This window comes from Larus michahellis, chromosome 2, assembly GCF_964199755.1.
Source record: "Larus michahellis chromosome 2, bLarMic1.1, whole genome shotgun sequence".
Lineage (NCBI taxonomy): Eukaryota > Metazoa > Chordata > Aves > Charadriiformes > Laridae > Larus > Larus michahellis.
In genome coordinates, this window is record NC_133897.1 from 28384990 (window position 1) to 28409311 (window position 24322).

At 38.5% G+C, this 24322-nt stretch overlaps 1 protein-coding gene across 4 annotated transcripts in view; it reads right to left on the reverse strand.

Annotated features, from left to right (window-relative positions):
- Positions 1 to 24322, reverse strand: part of SLC25A13 (solute carrier family 25 member 13) — a 103589-nt gene that overhangs the window by 60254 nt on the left and 19013 nt on the right. For all 4 annotated transcript variants that reach the window (XM_074574727.1, XM_074574726.1, XM_074574725.1 and 1 more), the window contains 3 exons: positions 18969 to 19022; positions 14799 to 14941; positions 8038 to 8153 (listed from right to left, as the gene is read on the reverse strand). In XM_074574727.1, the coding sequence (XP_074430828.1) occupies positions 8038 to 8153; positions 14799 to 14941; positions 18969 to 19022 (313 nt within the window). The remainder of the gene's footprint in view (positions 1 to 8037; positions 8154 to 14798; positions 14942 to 18968; positions 19023 to 24322) is intronic.

A 24322-nucleotide genomic window follows, 5' to 3' on the forward strand; every position in this document is an offset into this window, starting at 1 on the left:
TTACACTTTACTCTCCAGTACAGACTTGAGAGCTCTATTTCTTTAACAGCTATTTTGCTTAGATAGATGGTATTAAAAAAAAAAAAAAAAAAATCACTTGCAAAGCATTAACATACATTTTCCCCCACTTAAATACTTCAATTTCAAATGCACCACAAAATGTACTCCCACAACAGTACTGTATTAGTATAAAACTATTTTAGTTCAATTAAAATGTCTAACTATCTACCTCCAAACCTACCTAAACTGTAATTTTCACTTTGAGCATTTCCAACATATTCTCAGTTTTGTTTTCTTTTATCAGTTTATCAAATCAAGTCCTGCATTCCAAATGTTGGAAAAAATAGTCATTAACTGCTAGGTAACAGCAGATTTTCCAATTTAGAAAACTAAATTACACACACTGCAAAAGTATGTGTATTTTGCTATCTGAAATTTCACATTAAAATTTGTAATAACAAAACACTTTCCTAGCTCTTCGGGCCCACTGAAGTTTTTACCTCCTAATCTGTAATTCCAAGACAATTTGAAAAGGGGATGGGGAAAAAATTAAAATAGAAATCAAACTTAACGTGGTATACTGCTGCTGCCACGGTTTAAATATATTCTGGTGTGGAAGATTATGGTTCCTTCCCAAATCCTGCCTAGTAATCACATTGGGTTTTTTTTCCCCAACAGGATACATACAGCTGTATGAAAGATGGCTAACCCTCAGCTTACTGTTAACCAAAGAGTGACCTCATATAGTTGAAATTCACTCTCAAATTGGCTCTTTCCCACCTTTTCCACACCTATTTTTTTCTTTGTAAGTAGCATGAAGTAGCAGCAGAAAGCACAATGTTTTCATCATCTGAGCATGTAGTATTCTTGAACTATCCCACTAACTGGAAGTGTTCTCAGTTACCTCTGTCTTTTAAAATTGGAGCCATTATTGTAAATCACACGAATCTACAGTTAGGCTTTCATAAAAAGAGGATTTTTGACCCACTGACCTGGAACAGCTTCTGAGCAGGTCTTCTGATCTCTGAAAAGATACCATACCATATACCATACCATGCATGCCAAACTGATATTGGTCTGCAACTACATTCAGTTGTTCAGAAAACACTGCTCACAAGTCATTAAAAAAGTTCCAAAAATCAGGGTGGTTCTTGCTGTAGTACAAAGAGATTGTTTAAATAAGTGCAATAAAGCTCCACGTACATCAAAAAAATGGATGCCTTCATAATGTTTTTTCACCTCCAGGTAACATACTAACATCTGGAGCACATCAATGGAAAGCAAAAGCTTATGATATTTGTTGGGCTGCCCTCATAAAATGAATTGCTTGACTCAGCACACCTCCAGGCAGAAAAGAGACTGTACTGCGACAGCCCCATCAGAGTGCCAGCACGCTTAGAGACAGTCATGGCAGAGAGGAGAAGCAGGAGGCTGGACTCTCTCACTAAAACTGGCTGCTCCCGTTCAGATCCCCACATCCATTTTGTGGTTGGAAAAAGAGACAAAGGCTGTATAGCACCTGTTGTACACAGAGGCGAGATCAAGACCTGTATTGCTAACCAAGTGTCTTTCAGATGTCGTAAGTTGTCTTTAAAGATGACAACAACTAAAAAATGCCCCCAAAGCCCGCAGCAAACCATAAAGTCCAGTACGAATCCTAACAAAAAGTTCAGCAATGCATTCCCTTTTAGGAGAGAGGCACTAGCTACTGAACAAAATTCATTTGGTTATAACATCTCTGCCCCATCCAAACTTTTCAACAAGGACAGAGCAGTCTTACAGGTTAATTTTAAGTTAATGAAAATATCACAGAGAACATGCTTGTGCCTTTGTGATTTTTCCCAATCAAAAGTTCCACGATAAGCTCCAAGTTTCACCTCTCTGCTGAAAATATTCTTGCATTTTTATCCTCTTACCTTGCCCCTGCTCTGGTTGGCTGGGCTCTTGTAACTTCCAAAAACTATGAATTCAGTTCCTCATGACATACCCATACACTGTCCAGTTCAACATGTCCCTGATTTTTGACTGATACACCTGAGCACTTCTGTTACTTCTGCTAAACATTGCAAATACTCCCCAAAAAAGCAGGCTCTTTTCTGAGTGAGAGCCATCACTCTCAGCACTTATGACTCTGGATCCAAGCTTGTCTGCTTCTTCTGTCCTCCTTGGATGTAAGGGAAAATAACATTAATTTATACACAGAGTACTACATAATTGGCTTACAGTTAAGGTTTTCAACGTTTTTCCAAGATGCAATCCCTTAAGAATATTTCTACTTGAGCTGCGCATATCTATAATTTCAGTTTACTGGCAACAGCTTTACATTCCTTTATTACCTTTCCTGGCCTCCTTAGAAGCGAGCAACAAACTGCCAGAGCCCAAAGACCACAGGTTTGGAAAGCACTGGGCCCCATGTGGGCATAAAAACTAAATTTACCCCTTTTGCCCTGAAGAATAATAAAAAAACCAGATCACTTCCACCAAGGTAAACAGCATAACCTGGCTAAAATAAAATACCACTTCTATTTTCTCCATATAACATAGTTGGGGGTTGATGCATATGACATATGTGGAGAGACTGATGGTATGGGGTTTTCTCAGCCTGCAGAAGGGTGGGCTAAAGGAGGACCTCATTGCTGTCTACAACTACCCAAAGGGCGAGTGGTGAAGGGAAGACGGAGATGCACTGTGGAAGGACTTGCAATGGATGCAAGCTGGAACATGGGCAATCCCGACTAGGCATTAGAAAATTATTTTTCACTGTAACAGTGGTCAAACACTGGAAGATGCTTGCTCATACAGGCTGCAGCCTCCATCCTCAGGGATATTTAAAACCTTGATCGGATGTTGCCCCCAGAGTAATCTGGTCTTGATGGCCCTGCAAGGGTTTGAACCAGATGGTGTCACAGTCCCTTCCAACTTAAACAACTTAAACTATTTTCTAAACTATTTGATCATTCCTTGGGTTTTGGTAACGAACAAAAGATAAACTCAGCCTTCAGCCTGATGTTTGTCAGTAAGCAACTTTGATCTAAGAAAAAAAAAAAACACAAACAAAAAGAAACAACACAAAACCAACAATAAAGAACAAAACAAAACACCAAATATCAGTTCTGGATGATTTAGAAAACTCAATTGTATTTTCTAGACCAAATGAAACACAACTGTGTAAAAGGATGGAGCTTCTCCTAGTACTTAAAATGACAGATTCACTTTGTGACTCAACAGGCTTTGTTTTACTTAAGATGCCTTCATGAAAGTCTGCCTGGTTACATAACATTTTAGTTAAAAGCAAAAACAAAACAAGAAAAACTTGCCAAGTAGACATATGTCTAGAAATTAAATTCTCCAAAAATAGTATCAAGAAGATTTCAAAAATTGTATTGAAGAAAATAAATATACTAACAAATCTACTTTACATCCTCAATTAAAACTGGCCATTATTTGTGCAAAATCCAGTACAAATAACAGAATATATCAGAGACTAAACAAATTTTGCATTTGTAATGTTGCCGTTGGGATCATCATATCTAGGCAACTGTCATTTATAAACCAACAAATGTTTCACTGTGTAGGTGTAAGCTAACACATCACTATCTACAAATGGTTCCTAACCAATTTGAACCAGCAATAGAAATTTCACCGAGAAATACTGAATATTGCAATTTATCAAGTGATCAAGGCTTACAGCCTCAGCAATTTATTTTGGTAGTTCAAGTTTAGCTTTTTCTTGCTTTACATGGTACCAGGCTGGGCATCACTAAGCTAGGTGTTGTGCAAGGAAAAAAAAAATAAATTACAGAACCCATGAGAAGAGCCAAGTCATACCAAGCAATTACAGGGCAAAGCATAAAATAAATAATCCTCTGTAACAAAAGCAAGAGCTAGCTCACACAGTCTGAACCTAATCCTTTGGTCAGGAAAGCAATTCTGAGGCTTCCGTAATAATTCTTTGCATATTGGAAAAGTATCAGAGCGTTATCACAGAGGAAAAACTCTGAAGCTCATCACAATAGCTGTATAGCGATTCAAACCTCTGTAAAGAGCTAAGTGCTTTTAGAAAGTTTACAAACAAGTAGTCAGGCAATTCAAGTATCAGATAAGCAAACAGGAGTGCTTAGTAAGATGTATCCTTAATTAATGTGCTTATCCAAGAACTGTATTGATATAATTAATAACAGAAGCAGAGATCCACAATAGCTGCTGTCTACATGTAAATAAAGTTTTGTTTTGAGACAAAAGCAGAATACATTGCTCGATTCTGCAGCTGTTCCGCTAAACAAGCAACAATTTTGGGCTTGGGTTCCCCATTCCCTTTGCATTTTTGCTGGGTTCAGGGGTTGTGTTTTGCTTTGCTTTTTCATATTTTTTTTTAAATTAAAGGGCTGACTTGTTTTACAGCATACTCATATTTCTCAAAGCAGCACAGCACAGCATCCATTTTGAAACAACTTCAGGCTGAATTAGAGGACCTTTAAAAATAAAACAAAACAAAACCAAACCCAAAATAACACCAAACACTATACCATAGCTACATTTCATTAAGTCCGAGTGCAAGAATTTCTGTCTGGTGGGAAATTCTACTCTAAAACAAATCAGAATGAAAATCTTCAAAGCCAGGTTCAACACTGGTTGGCAGCAGAGACTCGGGCAATCACACCTCTTCCTGTGCCTTTCCTTTCTCTGTGAGCAAAACCAACATGGACAACACTTATTTTGCCCTTCAGCAGGGCTGTGAGAACTGGTCTAAGACAAGGAAAGTTCCAGTCCCTGGATATCACCCCTGCGTTATTCACAGCTCCAAACTGTTACCTCCCATCATTTCATTTATCCATCCAAAATTAGAGATGGAGGTTAAGATGACTTAGTTTTTAAACACTGACATTTTTACCCAACCATCTTGCCTTTTTTTAAACACCATCTAGTAAAGAATTTCAAAGGGCTCTGCTTCTTTAATGAGGCATTAAAATACAGTCATACGACAAAAAAAGCAACTCTACTAAGTCTCTTAAACCCCTGGACTTACATTATCAGCTTTTATGTGCCTGTCAACACTCAACAGTAAGAAGCAATGGTTTGCTCTTTGCCTCGAATTTAAAAGCCAGCTAAACTTCCTCCCACTTTCCTGCTGAGAGCTTTAACTCCTTGCAAACTGTCAAAGCTTTGACACTTCAGCAGCAGATAAATCTACGACATGATGCAACAGCCAGGTGTAGTCTCAATCAGCCACTGGCCACTAATTTACTAGTGGTCATTTCACTCAGCTCGAAAAGCAATAAACTAGAAATACTTTCCACCCCCCAATCCGCACCCCCCCGCCACGTGCCCACACTGCTTGTGGATCAGCCCTTTTAAATAGATGCTAGCTCTGTCACAGAACCAGGTACAGTTAACTTGCAACTTGAAAGGAATGAAACATTTAAAATTGTAGAGATGTCAACATATGGCTAAAATGCAAAGGCATTTCCAACCCAGTAACAGTGGAGCATTTTTCAAGAAAAGCAAGTGCAACGTATTAAATACTGGTACTTCTTCACCCAGAACGTTTCTCTAAATATCCGCAGCCTGGATGTGGCATTCAGTGTAAAAGCTCATCGATACAAAGCCCATTATTAATTTGTTTTACAAAGGTGCCAAGTTCAGTGCACCTGTGGAAGAATAAGATTTGGATGATTTGCTTAGTAGAAAATGCAAAGTTCACAGCTGTGAAGCCCTATATTCCGTTTGGTATAAGATAAAATATTTATAAGATTATTTCACTATACAGAAAAACAATGACTGCACAGAAAAGCCATGCTGTTTCTTTCCAACAATAAAATAAGATACAGGCTTATAATGGGATCCTTGAGCTACTACACTTAACAGCAGTATAGTGAAAAATGATCCTTTCCCTTTCCTTCTGTTCCTTTCACACTGTAATTCCACAGTATACAAAACCCCTATTTAAGTCTCCTAACCTTGATAAGGACTTGATCCCACTCTCATTCAAGTCAATGGAAAAAGATCTCATAATTAACCTCAAAGACGCATGACTGAGGCACTGAGTGACAAAGTTACGGGATAGTATTGTAATTATTTGTGAAAATATTAAGTTTTTTTTTCATAATGGGGGAAAAAAGGGGGGTTTTTTATTATGATAGAAAATAGAAAGTAGCTTTCTTTAAAGGTCAACTATTTCTGCTGAGAATGCACAACACTGAGACAGCTTCTCACATCCTCCTCACTCCAGGCGTTTGCTGGGGTGGTAGCCACAAGGTACTATACAGAAGTTACAAATGCATTTATGCTTTCAAAGGGGGAGAGGAAGGAATTAAAGAAAGCTATCTGAGGTTCTGCCAATGTTGGCATGTCTCGTCTTTCAAATACCTTAAATACAGCCTGGCATAGGAGTTTCACTCATCACTAGGACTTCAATGGACTTCAAATGCCAAACAAATCCCTTGACTCACTGTGTCAAACCCCAAGGGAAGCATTTGCCAGCAGGAAAAGTACGAACGAGAATGCCAAGAGTTAAAAAGTTAAGTCGGACTGATTCAGCATTCAGATCAAACGACTACAGTTCTTCCTAGATTATTAACGAGCGCTCCAAGCAACCGGGGGCTCTGACGCAGACAAGAACCTGCACATCACAGGCATTCCAGGAACCCTGGTTTGTCTGCGCTGGAACAAAACCTCTGCAAAATATGCGTGCCCTCCTGATTCAAAAGCAAGCTGTCTCTCGTTGCCTCTCTGTCCATACACATGCACAAGACTGCTAGGCACAAAATATTTCCTTCATCAAGGTTATGATCAGCAGAACTTTTTCCTGAAATTCTTTCAAATCTTTTAGCATCCGTAGTAATTTTTAAAAAGCTGTTCTAACAAGTAATATTGCACACAAAAGGCACATCTTTCACAACCTCAACAGACAACCAAAATAATAAAAAACCAAAATAGACACAAGAAGAGACAGCAAGTCTTTTCACCAGCCACAACTTCAAATACAGATTTTTGGAGATGGTAGAAGGAATACAATGATGCTTCGAGCAATGGTAACAGGATCTTGTCAGTTCAAATGGAAAGGGAAGGGCTTTTTTAACCAAGCATAAAACATGTGTGAGGATTACTAGCAAAAGACAAAGGACATGTGAACCATACATTTTAGAAAGACAGTCAACGTCATCCAACTTTCCTTTTACTTAAAACTGTTTAACAACCAATTAATAAAACTTGAGACATATGAATAACCATGACCAAAAGCAGCAGATTAGAAATAGCAATTTTATCCAGCATACGCAGTTAAGCCGAAAAAATGCCCCACACTTTTTGAAGTGCAAACTCAATGTCTGAAGTTATTCAAAACTGCTAATTTCTGAATCCTTCCAGACAGAATGTCCCTTATCATTAGGCAGGTGGCAGACAGTCCTGCAGATATCAAAAGCTGTCTCTACGCTATCTAGTCTCTACGCTATCTAGAAATAAACAGTCCCCCTAATCAAGTTTTAAACTGGCCTGAGTATTTCCCATGTTGTCAGTGCAAATGTCACACTTCCAATGCACAACTGAATTTTCAGGGGGGAGGGAGGTGGGGGTCAGGTAATAATGGATTTATTACTGTAAAATCTCACAGAAGAAAGTTTTAAGCCTTAAAAGGAAGCCAGCTTGAAATATAGCCAATTTAAACAAAAAATAATTCAGGGTAATTTCAGGCTCCACGTTCACCCAAGTCTTCTGGAAACTTTCTCGCGGTTTTACAATAATTTCCTACAGTCACCTTTCACTGCTGTTCTGAAGACCTGCACAAGCATGTTGGGGAAGAGAAAAAGAAAAGCGACCAGTTTTCCAGACAAAACCATGAAGATGACCATGACCTTGACTTCATATTGTGCACGTGTAAATGACTAAAAAACTCAGCCAGAAAGTTGCTTGGCACTAGCGTAGTGGAACTGGTAGTTCCACTACCAGTCACTGTGTTTCCTACAGTAAGAGAAGGTGAAATAGAGCTTGGCATAGGCGGGGATTTTTAAATTAAAAGTGTACATTTAAAAACAGTCTTACCAAAAGTAACTTCTCCTTTGCCAGTCTTGTCAAACAGCTGAAAGGCTACTATGAACAACGCATCTGGAGCACACAGGACTGATTCAAATGCCACAAACTCTTGAAAGGATATCAACCTATGGGATGAAGGAAAATGCAAGAGCTATGAAACTGCTTGCTTGCAGAAAACTGAAATACAATATAACATAGATTATACAAAAGAAAGAAGATCACAAACATAACGTGTACAAGATCTTATCAACAGGGATTAAAATTTATCCTAAAATGCCCTATCACCAACGCTGTCAGGAGGCCTTTATATCGCTAGATGGAAATGATTTTGTTGAACAAGGAACTATTCCTCTCAGCAAGTCACAACAGAACATAAAATAAGCAAAGCGCTCAGCGTGGCTACTCACCTCAGCTTTAATGTCTAACTGAACTGCCCTCTGGGGGAGCCTACCTCCCTCCGCTGGCAAGACAGAGAGCCAATAAAGATATGAGTAACTTCCCTCAAGACTCAGTATTTAAGGCTTTTGGAAAGGAAATCCATTCGAGACCTACATGCTGCCACTCACTTCAGAAGGAACCGATCAGAATGCGTTATCTGTTTGCTAGCAACTTCTTAGTCATCCATCGCAGCCCTCCAGTCCTGCATGTTGAGTCACAAATTTCAAGCAGTAGTCTGCACGTTCTTCCTCAGCCCAAGAGCATTATTCAAATTCATCATTACAGCCAGGTTACCAATATGCAGGCGCAGCAGCAGAGCACAGATAAAAGCAGAGGTGCCCTTCCTTAAGGTAATTAATAAGCCGAAATACATAATTAGACAACTTGGCACTGTTTCCAGCAGCAGATTTGATACAACAAAGACCCCGAGCAGTTCTAATTTCTCTGAGTCATGCCCAAGAGTTCAACTTGAGATCAAACTTCTATTCTTAAAGAGGCAAAGGCCAACCATTCTTCTGTTTTGCTATTTCTTTAATGTCTAGGTTGCACAGTTTAAAATCATCTTCAAATGTGTGGCTGCAGGGCCTGCTGGCAGTCTGGGAGGTTTAAGATTGCCCTCGCTCAAGGCTGCTTTATGTCAGGGTAGCAAGCGCATAGCTTTAATGGGTTCACATGGCAGCAGCTGGGGAACAAAGATTTATTTCTGAAAAGCACAAAATTCAGTGTAACAAATGTCAAGAAACACACACAAAAAATAACTTTTGGGTTTTGGTTTTGTGTTTTTTTTTTAATTAGAAACTAACTGTACGCTTAGGACTTTGACTCAAAATGACACTGCAGCTCATTCAGTGAAAACTTCCACTCAGTATGCAATAACAGTGAAGCACAAAGTGTTTGAATAGGTTGGAAAAGACATTCATTCCATCAAGTTATGACGACCCATGACTATACAGCAATTTCCAGTCACCCTGTCTTAAGGGAATTAATTTCAAGTCACACTGAAGCGTGCCTGCTGCACATCAGCAGCAAAACATCCGCAGAGTAACAGAAGCTGATTTCTGTGAAGAACATGAAAACATGAGATGAACAAAAAAAGGATGTTTTTAAAAAAGCATGGCACAGAGAAGGTCAAAAAGCTGTTCTACTTTACCTCCCTCAATGTATATGCACTAAATAAAAGTAAAAGAAAGCATATGTAGAGTCAGAAATAGCCTAACAAATAATTACCTTTGGGAAATTGCCACCATAGGTTATTATATAGTGTGAGAAATAAATAAAAAGAAACCTCCTCAGGTATATTTAATATTACACTCACAACTGATAATGCCAATAAACATATAAGCATGCCTTAAGCTTTACTGGCAAAGAAGCCAATGACTTGCTACATACGCACACGTTAGCACATGGGCAGGCCATCAAGTCATTTATTTTAAACTCCTTGGGAGCTCTCAGTGCTCCCCACTGTTACACACAGAATACACACATACTCAGTCTATAAATGTAAGAAAACTTCCATCTCTCCTAAGCCAAAAGGAATTTTCAAAAATGCAACATTTCCTTCAAATTTTAAACCAATATATCACAACATACTTAGTTTTGCATTTATGCATATTTATTGTTACTATGTGACTTACAGGTTATAGAAGCTCATTATTATCCATTACTATTGGTTACATACCTGACAACTTCCACAACAGCAAACAGATACGACGCACTGAATTCTTCTGTCCCAAAGATTATAAAGCCCCCACACAGAAAGAACAAAACAGGCAGCAGGTGACAAGACTCCACAATAGGATTGTTTAGAATTAAAAACGTAAAATATCTGCCAACACCATTTTGACAAAGCCGCTTTTTCTGTGAAACAACAACCAGCATATGTCCTTACCAACAGATCCCAACACAGTGATAAGAGCTAATAAAAGAAATGCAGCACCTATGCCAGCAGAATCCCAGCACCACGCTAAGAACATTCTATGTTATTAGGCCTGGATTTGATTAAAAGTCCATGTATTAACGCTGCTACAAGATTTTATACTAGTAGAAGCATTCTTTGTCAGTACTTGCAAGTAATAAACCCCTTTAATAAGTCAGAGATAGGCGCTTAAAATAACCCCATATCCATTTTAAAAAACAATTATTCATATTACTAGTAAGATTAAAAGTGTACAAATTGTGTGGTTCCAGCCAGAATGTTAAAGAAGAGACATTAATATCTGCTGTGCCAGCTGAATTCAAATTAACCCAATTTTTACATGTTAATTAAACCAGCTATTTTCTTCTTATTGTATTTTTGCTCCCTAAGTAGACTAGCCTGCTAGTGATTCCCAACAGATCTATTCTAACAACAATGACGTATTCATTTACTTCTATTATGACCATACAATACAGTAACTGAGCAGTAATTTTTCACAGTCAATTACACGTGTGATTCTTAATGCTTAAAGATGCTGAAATAATGTGTACTACATAGCCATATGCTCACTTCTCTGTACTGCACAAGGGTAGTTGCCTGGGTAACACATTTTCTCTCCGGTTTAGCATCACCCTTTTGGGTTTAGCATAACCCTTCACTGAATATCATTAGGTGTCATTAAACAGCACATATTAACATGGACTTCAATATACTACTTAAGAGTTAATTTATCTACCTAAACAAGTGCTCATTTATGTAACAAAAGCAGAGAAAAGCCTACGGATTTTAACAGCACAAAGAGAGGAAGCTGAAATGTTTACAAAATTTTACTTTAATCTTGAAGATATCCTACCAACTGGTCAAAGTCTTCTTTCACCTTCACATCCTCGTTATCAGTGCCAACATTGTATGATTTATTCAGGAAGGCTGAAATCTTAGTATTTGAAAAACATATACACACAAGAGCTACGGTCCAAATACAACAACTGGGTACGGTGCAGCAAATCCACTATTTACTACTCTCTCCTTTCTTCCATGCTGCTTCTTTTGGTGCTCACATCCATAGTATCTGGGCACCACACAGACATGATGCATTCCCACCATAGAAAGTCCGCATGTAGCCATGCAAAGAAAAAAAGCCATTACCCACTGTAATAATACATACAAATGCAATGATGAAGAGGTTTCTTCAGAAATCAATGCATATGTTTTTACTGTATCAGCAATTTAAACATGATAACATAATGGGACACAAATTGAAGCTACATCTATTATTTTATGCTGCAACCTAGGTAAACTAAGTATAGTGTAAATTGGTGCATTAGAGGATAAATTTTTATCCAATAATAATGGAAATGCTGGCATTTCCAAGTGTTATTTTTGAATAGTTTGTCCTTTCTAAAAATAAAGCATACAGTATTTCTCAGCAAAGTGTTAGTTACTACAGTCCAAACAGAGATGTGCAGTAAATACTTGTTTTGTTAGATGGATGTTTAAAAGTACAACAAAAGACTGAAAAACAATATGTTGCAGTAGGCAGGATGGAAAATGCCCGGCCTGTTGCTGACAGGCTTTGAGAAAGCCACTGAATTTTCAGGGAGTTCCTGATCCACCTGAAGCCAAACGAAGCAATTTTTTGGAACTAAAATTAGGAATGAGGAGCTTAATATTAGGCATGAGTCAAGGGTTTTAAGCCTGTTTCATACAAACTACAGCCACGCGATATAACACTTTTTAAAAATCTGTACTATTACCAATTGACTACTTTGAAAGGCTTCTCCAGCCATTGGCAAAAAAAGCATTTCCTTTTCTTGAAGTAAACCTTAAAAAGATGCCTCCATAAGAGGACAGAAGAAAAGCCTACCTCCAAATAACCCTATGGCCTGACTTAAGATGGAGGCAAAACTTGCTCCCATGGCAACAGATATTCATTGAACGACAGAGTCTGCCTTAAGAGGTCTTGTACCTTTGTCACACCAACAGCAGCTCCTCTAGGCACCCTCAAATCCTTAACCTCTGGTAATGCAGGAATTACGCTAGAGCTACACGAGAGATTTTGTCCACAGCAACCACAGTGAGATCGTACATAAGAGCTACTGTTCTTTACACTTCACACTCAGAACTTCTTCAGCTCTGGGGTAAGCAGCTCTTTGCCCATTTATGTGCTCTGTTTATGAGTCAGAGGCTCTTGTGCTGTCTGCCTTTCACCCATGTGATTTACCCATTTTAGTATTTCTCACTGATTATGCTTGGTACCTACACCTAACTTCTCACCAAAATCAGAAGGAATTAAAAAGCATTTTTAAAAGTGCTAGGAACAACCCTGGTGATTCTGGGTTCAGACCCTTTTAATGAAGACAGCCATGAAGAACAGAGGCTTATCAGAGCAAAACAGGGATCCAATAGAGTGGATAAACGCTTCTAGAAATATTTCTAGCGGTATTTTCAGAAACACATTACTTTAAGCCACTAACAGTATAAGAAAATCAACTTGTCATTGCTCTTGCAAGCTACCTTTTATTTTATACTAGAAACAAAGCTAAACTATTGAACAGACTCTCATGATCTTAAACACGTCAGTCTCTAAACACTGACCAACCTATTAAAAATAAACACTAACAAAAGCAGTTTTGTACTTCACTTTAAAACTAGGAGTTCTGGACTGCCAAGTTGGCAAGAATTCAATAGGAGAAGACCAGTAGGTCCTATTGCTATCCCTCGGAGATTTCATTCCAGGAACCAAAAAGCAATTGACCCTTGCTTCAGACAATCACTCTGAAAATTACTTTATAGACCGCTAGAACAAGGTACAAGCACCTGGCCATGTGGCGAAAAAAATGCTACAATGCCAGGTCAGAGAGAGGTGAATGCTAATCACTTTCTGAACTTCCTCCATTCTTTCACATATTAATATAGCAGCTAATCAAGAAGATAGCCTGAATACCAGAGAAGACTCTCCAAAGATATTTTAGGAACACGCAATCCCCTGTCACTGCACAGTCTGGACTGCAGAAACAGTCCCTACCCATGGCAGAAAGCAGCAATTAGAAGCCTCAATACTACACCACAGAACTCCTACAAGATCACGCCAAGTTATGAAATCCCAACTTGTCAACAAGGTCACATAGGCTACTGTTTTACATTTTGCTCTTCCTGAAACCAGCTTCTGCTTGTAAGGGAGATTCAAATCACAAGGTATGGATTACATTCTCAATCTTCTTATTACAAAATGGATTTGAAGCCATGCAATTTGGAAAATGCCATTTTGCCGGCATCAAACCGAGGGATGAAATCTGAGAAATATTTAACGTTCTCAGTCAAAAGCTATCTGAAGCCACGACTTTCTTGCTGCCATCATGCCAGTGTTACCAATATAGCCTTTTACACAATTCTTTTACCAGAGTAACAATCATCTCATTAACTCATCTGCAAGGTTTAAGGTACCCAGCTGCCAGATACATGAGGCTGGCTGAGCAGAAAAGAGAGCACAGAAAGGATAGCAAAAGTTCTCAGTTAGGCATGCATCTGTTCCCTAGGAAGCCTGCATTCTCTAGTCATGCTTTATTTATCTCACATTTTACTCTCTGCAACCACTGATATGAGTCATGCCTGAAGTTTTCTGGTTTCTAAAAATGCCACAACTACAGACTTTAAGTCCATAGCTAATTATTCTAAAGTTTCTCTAAAGATACTTTAAAGGCAGGGTTCAAAAAATGCATTCATATGGGTGAAGAGACAGCTTGCCTGGGCAAGTACCAAAAGCAAAAGCTAGGATTTCATTAAAGAAGGGGGGAGGAAGATGGAGGGGTAGCTAATCTTGGCTATTGGCAAAGTCAGCCTTTCAAATGCAAACCATGTGGACCAACTTCACTGCTGTCTTCCCAAGACTGCAAAGTGGCTCCCTAAATACCTTAGTTGCTCCTCCTCCCTCTTAAGGGAAAAAAACAGTGGCAAAAACCTTTAACAGTGCTATGTCAAAACAAGGCCAGGGCACTTCTTTCTACGACCTCTTCCTACACCATCTAAACTTATTTCGGATTTCTATTTGAATGTGTTTATGACAGATCCATAAAGTAAACAGAGACAGGACGACTCATGGAAGGAAAGAAAAGCAGGAGTTAGGGGAGCCAGCCAACAAACATGAAAGGTTCAATGAATTAAAAATACATAGTAGACAGAAAATGGTTTGCTCAGCTAAATGGAACATGCAGCCCAAAACATTGTTTCTACTCTTTCCACTTAAAAGATACTCTATTCCTTTCTGTATCAGAAGGCAAAAAAAAAAAAAGTAAAAAACAAACCAAAACAAAACCCCACCACCCTTCAGGGATCAGACTGTTTTGGAAGAACGGTTCTGTATTTTTTAAATGAACAGAAAAAGAAAAAAAAAAAAAAGAAAACACAAAAAACCACTTACCCATCTTTTGTCTGATCCACCACACCTGCAAGAAGCTGTACAGTGCTTGCATTAGGCAAACCATCTCCAATTATCTTCAGGTACCGTGTGACAAAGTCATTAGGAGACATGAAGAATTCACCATTCTTCTCCACACTTGCATACTGTTAAATGAATACAATATTTAGTGCCTCAAATACATCCTTCTCCAGGCATTTATTACCACCACCCATAGGTTCTAATCAGGAGCAGGTTTATGTTACAGCAGATGAGAGTTCTGCTCTTAAGAACCTACAGTTTACACCCAAACAAGAAACGGGAATCGAGGAGTACTCAAGCAGATGAAGGCTTGGCTTTCCAGCCAGAAAAGTGGCAGATATATCATTTTTTTTGTTTATCATATCAACAATTTCTCCATAGTAGCCTAGAAATGTACTGAATGTTTATTTAAGTAGAACAAGAAGCACACGCGCATTTGCAAACGTGTATGTGGCATCCCAGGCCCACTGAAAACCTGACAGCAACGCAATACTCCAGCATATCTTATTTATGTGGAATGATTCCTTTGTGTAACCATTCTGCTTTGGGATGAGAAGGCAGGTTTATACCCACGAAATGACACTGCAGTGCTAGTGGAGGAAACGATCCCTCAAAAGTGTCCACCTGGCGGTGCTGTTTTGATGGAACTCCACCGCATAACCTTCAGCCACGGCTGGTCCCCAAGTAAAGGAGGACCTACAGATACTCCTCCTTGGTTGAACTGCTGAAAGGAGGCCAGAGAATAGCATTTGCAGAAAAATGTAACAGAAAACAAGAACTTTCGACAGTTCAGCACACTGTAGAAACAAGAAAAGAAGTCCTACACCTTACCAAACACTGCTGGCTTACATTACTCCCACTTTGTACCATAGTTACTGGTGTACTGCTCCAGAAAACAGCTATTGACAAGTGTATTTGCTCTCACGGGAAGCCTCCAGTAACATGTTACATAGCATGTATATTTTGAAGATAATACATAAATAAACAAAATTGCCTTTGTTACCACCCTTACCCTGATTCCTCAGTAATCCCTCAAAGTTTAAAACCCTCATTTTCTGTACAAGGGTAAATTTGAAATCAACCCTAAAAATGTTTTTTAAGGAAAGAAAAAGGCTAAGGACAATAATCAAGAGGAAAAATCTCAGGCATCATTTGCAGAACCATGTGTTAGCTTTAAGGGAAACAGGTCTGCCTTGGGATAACAAATGTGCGCTGAGAACAGTAAAGCAACTATTAATTTCTTTTTTTGTTTGAAGGCAAGGTAGGATGGATAAACCATTGTTGCAGCTCCCCACAGAGCATTATCCACATTAAAGTAATAAATAAATTAGATGCCTATTTTGTCGCATACTTCCAAGAAACATGTTTTGTTTTACATTGCTACGGCTCTGCTACGGGAAGGAAACTCCCAAGCTTCATTTCATAGAGCCACACTGATGCCTGCAGAGTACCGTTATACCTGCTGTAGGCATATAACTCTCAGAGGGATGCCAAAGTGTAACAGTAAGTAGATTATTTTCTTCTAGTGCTATATAAATACAGTCTTCAGGTACAGCAATATCTTTAAGAAACAAGGCTTCACAGAAGCGAGCCCAAACAAAACATAACTTGCTTTGGCATCTATATATTGGTTAGCATTTAAGGATTCCTGTTTCAATAGGCACTGTTTGTAACGCAAGCTTTCTAGCTGATACACTGCATGGAATTTTGAACTGTATACTTTTATAAGAACTAGCAGATCAATTGATTTCAATGTAATCATTTGCAGGGAGACAGAATCTTTCAGAATCCCAGACTCAGAAACTTTTAACACAGCTGCTATTGAGAAACAAATCAAATAAGTCAGACAGCCTATGCTTCTACATTTCATTTTTTTCATCCAGGCTAACCCCCTGCCAGGGCACTCAATAACAGAAAACAGCACAAGGTTTCAGTGTCCCCCTGTTTCTTGTCATTGTGATTTACTCAAGTGTATTTGAAATCCAATCACGTACTCTATACTACATATAGAAAATGACCTTGGAAAATGTCAGCTTGATCACTTTGACTAAAATCTAATCTCTTAGGGGTTATGGTAGAAGACTTAGAAAAAGTAGAGTTACTCTTGGAAATTATCATAACAAAAAGAGAAAAACATCTATTGGTTTTGGAGGAGAGACGTTTAAAAAATGGTTCTTTACAATTGTATTTTTCCCCACCTTGGCAATTATACCCACAGAGAATTTGATATTATACAATAGTACTTAATGGCTTTTTGGTAACTTATTTACATACATTTTAGATAGTCAAGTATTAACCAGTTCAACCCCATTTTAAATAAGATTTGCAAACATTTTATTGGAGGTTTGATGTATTAAATATGCCAAAAGTTGACTGTAATCATTTGTATTTAAACTGATAGCTTTGTATTTATTTCTACACAATGGGTACTATTCCTACCTGGCAATCATATTTTTTAATTCTTAATTGAAGTAGAAAGAATGGCTGACAAGTTATTTTATAAATAAAGATACTACAATGTGCAGAAGCAACTGTGCTGGCCTTATCACTTACAATCGTCTGAAGCAGCTTAATTAACTCTCTGGACATCACTTATCTGTAGAGCACAAAACGATGTACCGTACTCACTCATCCTTTTTCCTTCTCAGTAGTAAGCAGCACGACAATTTCTGTATTACACTGTACAAAATGTTTAGCTCATGTTTCGCCACTCCACTGAGATCCCTCTCTTCAGTGGAAGGGGAAGCAGGGAAGGAAGAAAAAGGAGTTGGAGATGGTATTTAGTGTGCTCAACCACAACCTTTTCAATCCACTACAACTGAAAGCTGAGGGAGCTACAATCTTCAGAAATGCAAGACAGGTGAATACCCACAGGCAGGTAGGAAACAATTGTCACACTATTCTCAGCAAATCAACCAACCAACCCCCCCGCCACACACAACTGGGTGCCACCTCATATTGCAGAAGGGACCAGGCTTCTCTCTACTTATTCCCTTCCTCCATGCTACCATCTTCTTGGGTCAGCAGTCTACTCCCTGTCTGCCTTTTCCACTGCCTTGCTCTTCAAGCATTTACCTCTGAAAATCACATTATCCAATTCTTTTTCAAGAGGTTTTTTTTTGCTCTCCTGACAAATACAAGTTCCAGGACTTAATAAGTTAAATCCTGGCTTTCTCAACTGAAAATCTGATTTCAGAGCTATAAATACTGACAGTATATGATAAAACTATAAATACTGGCAATATACATAGTGACACCTACACACATTGTTAATAATAGCTCACAAGGGACAATGGAAAACATGCAAAGAAGTGCACGGAGAGTGGGGCATGATGCTGGAGAGAGGGAAGGTGGAGGGAGGAACTTGGAAACCAATGAGCTCTGTTAGGCACTCAACACCTTCATAAAAATAATTCAGATATAACAGCTCCCTGTAGCACTGTGGCACCTACCTCATATATATTCTATAGACCCACCAATTTCTGTACTCATTTTTCATACCAGACTACCAAACTAATACAGGCACTGTACTAATAAATCTTAGGAAAGTTAGGAATAGTTATTTAAATTTAGGAAATGGGTCAAAGAAAGCCAATTTACAGCAAAACACTAAAGCACACTTCTCTCAAATATACAAGCAAGTACACGAGTCATTTCTTTACTTGCATACTTCTGTAGCAAGCCAACACAAAAGGAATTTTAGTTAAATTACAAATACAGCGACCACTTCACCAGGTTATCTTCCCAACACTTCTACAAATTACAGAAGCAGAGGTAACCTTGGGGGAAGGAAGGAAGGAAGCAAGGATGGGAGAAGAAAATTTACCAAATGGTCTAACAGCAAGGTGTCTACGCGAACATTTTACCATGTGTAGGAACAATATTGAAACTCCCACCACATTCTACGAACAATGCGGTTTTTTTCTAAGATAGTAATACTTCTCCTGAGTCAATACAATAATCACTCAGGAATGTATCTGACTTCTTGGTGAGCATTGTTCAATTCTGATAATGGTATTTAAGTCTAACATGGTAATAATACAGTGAATGATTAATGGTTAGAAAAACTATCAAGAGTTATACGCTGCAATAAAGGAGCAAAAGATATGAAAAATTTAAGCAAAAAGAGTAAAATATTTACTTTATACATACCTTCAAAAATATTGTTTTCAACTCAGCTGGATCAGCTCTCTTGGTTAAAGCCACCTACAAGTAAATACAATTACATTAATATGCATAATTTATACAAAAGATGTCAAAGTGTCATTTAAAAGGAAGAATTAAACAACAGAACGAGTGATGAAAATAGATGTTCACCTTAGAGAAGTCAGGTACTGCTTTAGCTGGCCATGCTTATTTTACTCATTTCACATTTACACTAAGTTATTCAACATTTTTGTTGTAACTGCTTCCCCTCTGCAACCCTGCAATTCTTAAACAAGCAGACATTAACAAGACATTCAAGTATCAAATCTTTTCAACATACCTCTCTGCTGGGATTCGGCATCCTACCATCTTTACCATATAGATTTTCGTACTTCCACTATCTTTCATCTAAGGATTTCAGAGTACCATATGCAGCCCCCAACTGATAGATGGCAAGAATAAAATACTCAGACTTACAAACTTGTCCCAGAAAGCAACTCCCTAAAAGACTGAATTCCAATGTAATTATTTGGTTCATTGGTACTTCTACCTCCTACTTCTAACATTTTAAACTATTTAAACTTACAGCGTAGACCTTTTTGATGAGGTAAATTCAGAAAGCACAGTATCTAGATTTTTCTGCAGATCAGACAACTAGGCTTTTCTAACTAAAATCTGAGTTACATTTATGACCACAAACCGAAAGTAATTAGATTTTTTTTTTTCGCAAAATACTGAATTAAAAAATATTCTGTAATCACTATGGAGTAAGCTTATCAGTATTTTCCTTGATGACATACCATGACATCCATTTGCTGCTTTTAAAAGTAAGTGGATTCATCCCCTCAGTCTGTACCTGCCAGAAAGTTTCCCTTTCTTTCTTCAGGACACTTTGATAAAATCTTCCTTGCCCAAACAATAACCATCAACTGGTAAGTCAATTCATTACATCAATCTATTTCTAATAAAAAAAAAATTACTTTGCAAGCAAACCTGGATTTTCAAAAAAACTTGTGAAAACATCTCTGCAATGGGGAATAAACAGCCAAAAGGCAAGATGTAAAATCATTAACATGATTTTTGATTAAACATCAGAAACATTATCAATAAAACACCACTACCTACTTCCTTGACTCTCCAGAGTAGTAATAGACTGTAAAGGTGAATGTGAGCGCAAGTGCACTTCTAGTAACACACTTGACTACTGCAGAAAATTGTAGGAGTCTGTGTAAGCCTGTACAACAGCATTATATCCTCACACCTACATTTAATGAAGAACCTTTAGTTTTCCTCACCTTAAATGGATCGTATAAAAATCTAAAAAAAAAAATTAAAAAAAAAAACAAAAAAACCCCAGAGTATTTTAAGAAAAGTGTATGAATAAGATTTCTTATAAAATTTTACAAGTTTTTTTTTTTTAAAAGGGGAAAACCACACCTGAAGTTATGCTAGGGCTCAACTGACAAGAGTCCACAGCTGGAGTCCCAATTCTGTGTCTGCACAGAAATACATGTGGAGGCAGTTGCAAACAAAAAAAATATCAAAGTGTAATTGCGAAGCTGCGAATCTAAAAATGTATATTTTGTGAAGTACAAACTGTCCTAAATGTAATCACTGTGTAGTAAGCGGAGATTTAATTTAACCCCAGTTGTAAAAATCTGGTACTCTAGAGCAATTGGGAACTTTGTGGAAAGAAAAAAACCCAACATTTCTATACTGCTGCAGTCCAGAACCTTGCCACCATATATGCAAATAAAAGACACTTCAAACACCTATAGCTATTAAAAATAAAACGGTGTCACACTTCATCTACTTTACAGTTTAAATTTTATACTGTCCCAGAAATCTAAGCCTAAAGAAAACAGGGATGAAAAGAACAAACGAAAAGGGTACATGCTGGTAAGCTGAACTTAAACACTCATTTTCCTTTGCTTTCACTGACATTAACAATCTTGAGAAACTCGGGAGATAAAATGCCCTCACAGCCCAGCTGCCATTTTTTCAGCCCCCTTTTGATTATGAGGGGATTTTGGTGGGTTTTTTGTTTGGTTTTTTTTTTTTTTTTTTTTTTTTTACAGCAAGTTTCTTTCAAACCATGCACTGAAAGACAGGCTGAAGCTGGTCAGGTCAATGAATGCACAGAGGTGCTGCAGACCGGCAGCCCAAGCAGTGGCTGGGGACCACAGCTTCCCTCATTTCCCAGCCTATTTCCACATTCTTCCATTTCCCAGGAAACAGGAGAGGAAAGGGATAGTTAAAACCGCATTAATTGGTTTGTCCATGTGTCATCTACCAATCTCCATTTTGAAAGGTCTATTTGATCCCAATTAGGGAAAAGAGCCCCTATTACATTATGTTACAGCTTCAGGAGGACCAATGCTAATGCAGCCATACCAGTGCTAAGAGAAGTATTTAATTCAGCCTTTCATCCATCCTCAGCTGTGGCGAACGCTGAAGCTGCACACACATACACAAGAATCCTGATGACAGGTGTTACTAGCAGATTCCCCTCTTGGAAAAGGTCAAAATTTATTGCTGAAAATTGTTCCCAGTTATGTTAGCGGTTGAAGGTGGGTTAAGTAACCCAATGCCAACAAGACTGCAAGCCAACAGGTAGCATGCCTGATGAAAAGCGACCCACAGAGACAAGCTGCTTCTCCTTCAGTCAACGCAGGTGATATTTACTGACTCATATATAACTGGGCTTTGGTGATGTGTTCTGTTATTGGAAAGACTTCTCCATTTTACTGTACCTTCTCTCCAAAAAGACAAAAACCAGCCTGAGATACAACCAGCTATGACCTGGTAGGCATGACATCTCTATAGTTGCCTGAGGAGGCATTTGATAAAACAGATCTGAGGGAAATAACGTTTGTTACTGCTCTTTACAAAGAGATGCTTTGTAATAGACACTAACACTTCAAAAAAAACCCAAACCCAGTAACTTTTATTAAGTAAGGTTCAGTGAAGAAAGCCCTCCAACAAACATTTATTTTTAAAAAAACAGTTGACAACAGGGAGTACAGAAACTAAAGTGCAGGATTATAACAAAGTCAAGACATGCTACAGAAAAGACTGGGATAATGTACAGAAAATGTCAGCAGGGATTTTCATTCCTAAGGTAGATACTCGAAAGGTTTAGCCAATGTACTATGTGCACATGTGCATTATAATGTATACGAAGAACAAGCCAGCACAGGCAATATAAGAAATGTGTTTAAAAATGCCAAATCCCTCCCATTTGCAATGACGTTCAGAAAAGGGGAGACAGAGGGTGCCCAGAGAAAGGGAAAGCTCTGTAAGGGAGGGACAGTAACGCACGGTTGATTTGCACCCTGGAGCTGTTCATATCCTTAGACTCCCTTGCGCCTTGATCTTAATTTCAGCCCATTTTCTCCAGCGAAGCTCTTTTCTCCTTGTTGACTTACGCTCAATTTACACTGACCTGCGTTTTGTCTCACTTCTGCCCTCAACAACAAATGCAAACAGACTCTTCCCAGAAAAATATAACTGCATAACAATGCAAGAAAACAGAATCCACTGTGAATCAAAGAAAATTATATTACATTTCAAATCAACTCCATTAATGTATTTGTCATACACAAGGCAGAAGGAACAGGTTGTCAGATGGTATATCGTATCAAAAGATACAAAAGAACTAATAAAGTAGTGAGCGTGCTACACCTAGTAAAGAAGAACAACAACCTGGGTGGGCAAGAGAGAAAAAGGGCAGTAGGAAAATCAGAATTAATGCCAATATAGTATTAACCTAGTGGCAAATATGAAATGTCCAAACTTCTCACCTTTATGATAAAGATCACTTTAGTGGCCACCATTTGGATACAGTGGAAAGGTGATGGGGATCCACGAATATTTGGGAATTGCTACAATATTCCAGAAAGTTTATGGGGACAACAGCAAGTGCTAACCAAAGAGAAAAACCACAAACATCTCTCATATTGCTTCTTCCTCATGGTTTAACTTATTCAAGTTAAGAGCTCGAGTGCGAAGGAGAAAGTTGATGGAGGTAAAGATGTCCCCCTCTACCACATCACCTTTAAGAACTCCTGACACCGAGCAGGTAAGATGCTGGAGAGCAGCCCTTCTCCAAGTAGAGAACCGGAGCTGCGGCAAGGCTGCCTCACTGCCTGGCACTGCTGAGGTCAGTCTGTTTGATTCTAGAGAACACCATCTACAGGCACATACAAGATCTTTGATGAAAGGCCTAACAAGTGATCTCAAGCTCTATTAGCTTCATGTTGAAATTAAGATTATTTTTTAAGAGTTCTTCCATTCTTAAACATGACTAAAAAACGCAATGTATTTGGCACCACTAAAAGACCTCAAATCAAGATTGAAACCTCATGTCTTCTAGAGGTATTCTTTAGTTTCATCACAAGTTATTGAGTCCACCTGTAAGATTCAAACACATGTGGCCCGGTTTATGTAAGAGGTCAGATTAGATCATCGTAATGCTTCCCTCTGGCTAAAAGTATACATATACACTCAAAATGTGCAACTCCAAAGGAGATCAAACCAGGGTTTGACCTTACATTCTTGTTTAAATGAGTGGCTGGAATAAGGGAAACCTGTTAAAGCACTGGCCAGGTTTGAATTCGGACCAGAAATCTATTAATACTGTGTAAGTATTATGCTAAAGCAACACTCCAGTTTGTATTTTAATACAACTGACTTGCTTACTTAGATGAGAATCACCCTTCTTCCATCTTTACACAAATACTACCAAAAACATCCACAATCATTCTTCTGACCTAGCAACTGTCCTTGGTCACTTGCTACCATCACACGCAGCATCATAAGTTAAAACAGTGTTCTGCATCAACATCTGCCCAGGGCTCTGTCTCCTGTTTCAGTTGGCCCAAAAACCATTTTTCATTAGCCCAGCATTCACCTCAGCAAAAGCACTGCCACTCCTTCTGCGCGACAGTACCCATGTAAAAGAATTTGCCTGTGATCTGCGATGGAAAGTGAACTACACAGAACTCAGCATCATTGAATCATAGAATTTACTAGGTTGGAAGGGACCTTTCAGATCACGTAGTCCAACCACCGTGGGGAAGTTTGCAAGCAAGATATGGACCAACTCACCAAGCTGGGAACCAGACAACTGCAAGGGGAGCTGGCACAGAATGCAGATCAGAAAGACCTTCTCACCAGACCTCCCTCACGGTAAGCAGAGTACTTCTCCTAGGAAGATATAATCAGATGGCATTTGGCATATCTACCCAAAGGCTTAGGGTAAGAAGCACTGTAAGAGAAGCTGGTAACTACTAAGCAGGTACATTCAGTCTGATCAGTCTGCGCGCAGTCAGCCTTGAGACAAAAACATTTATTTTCTA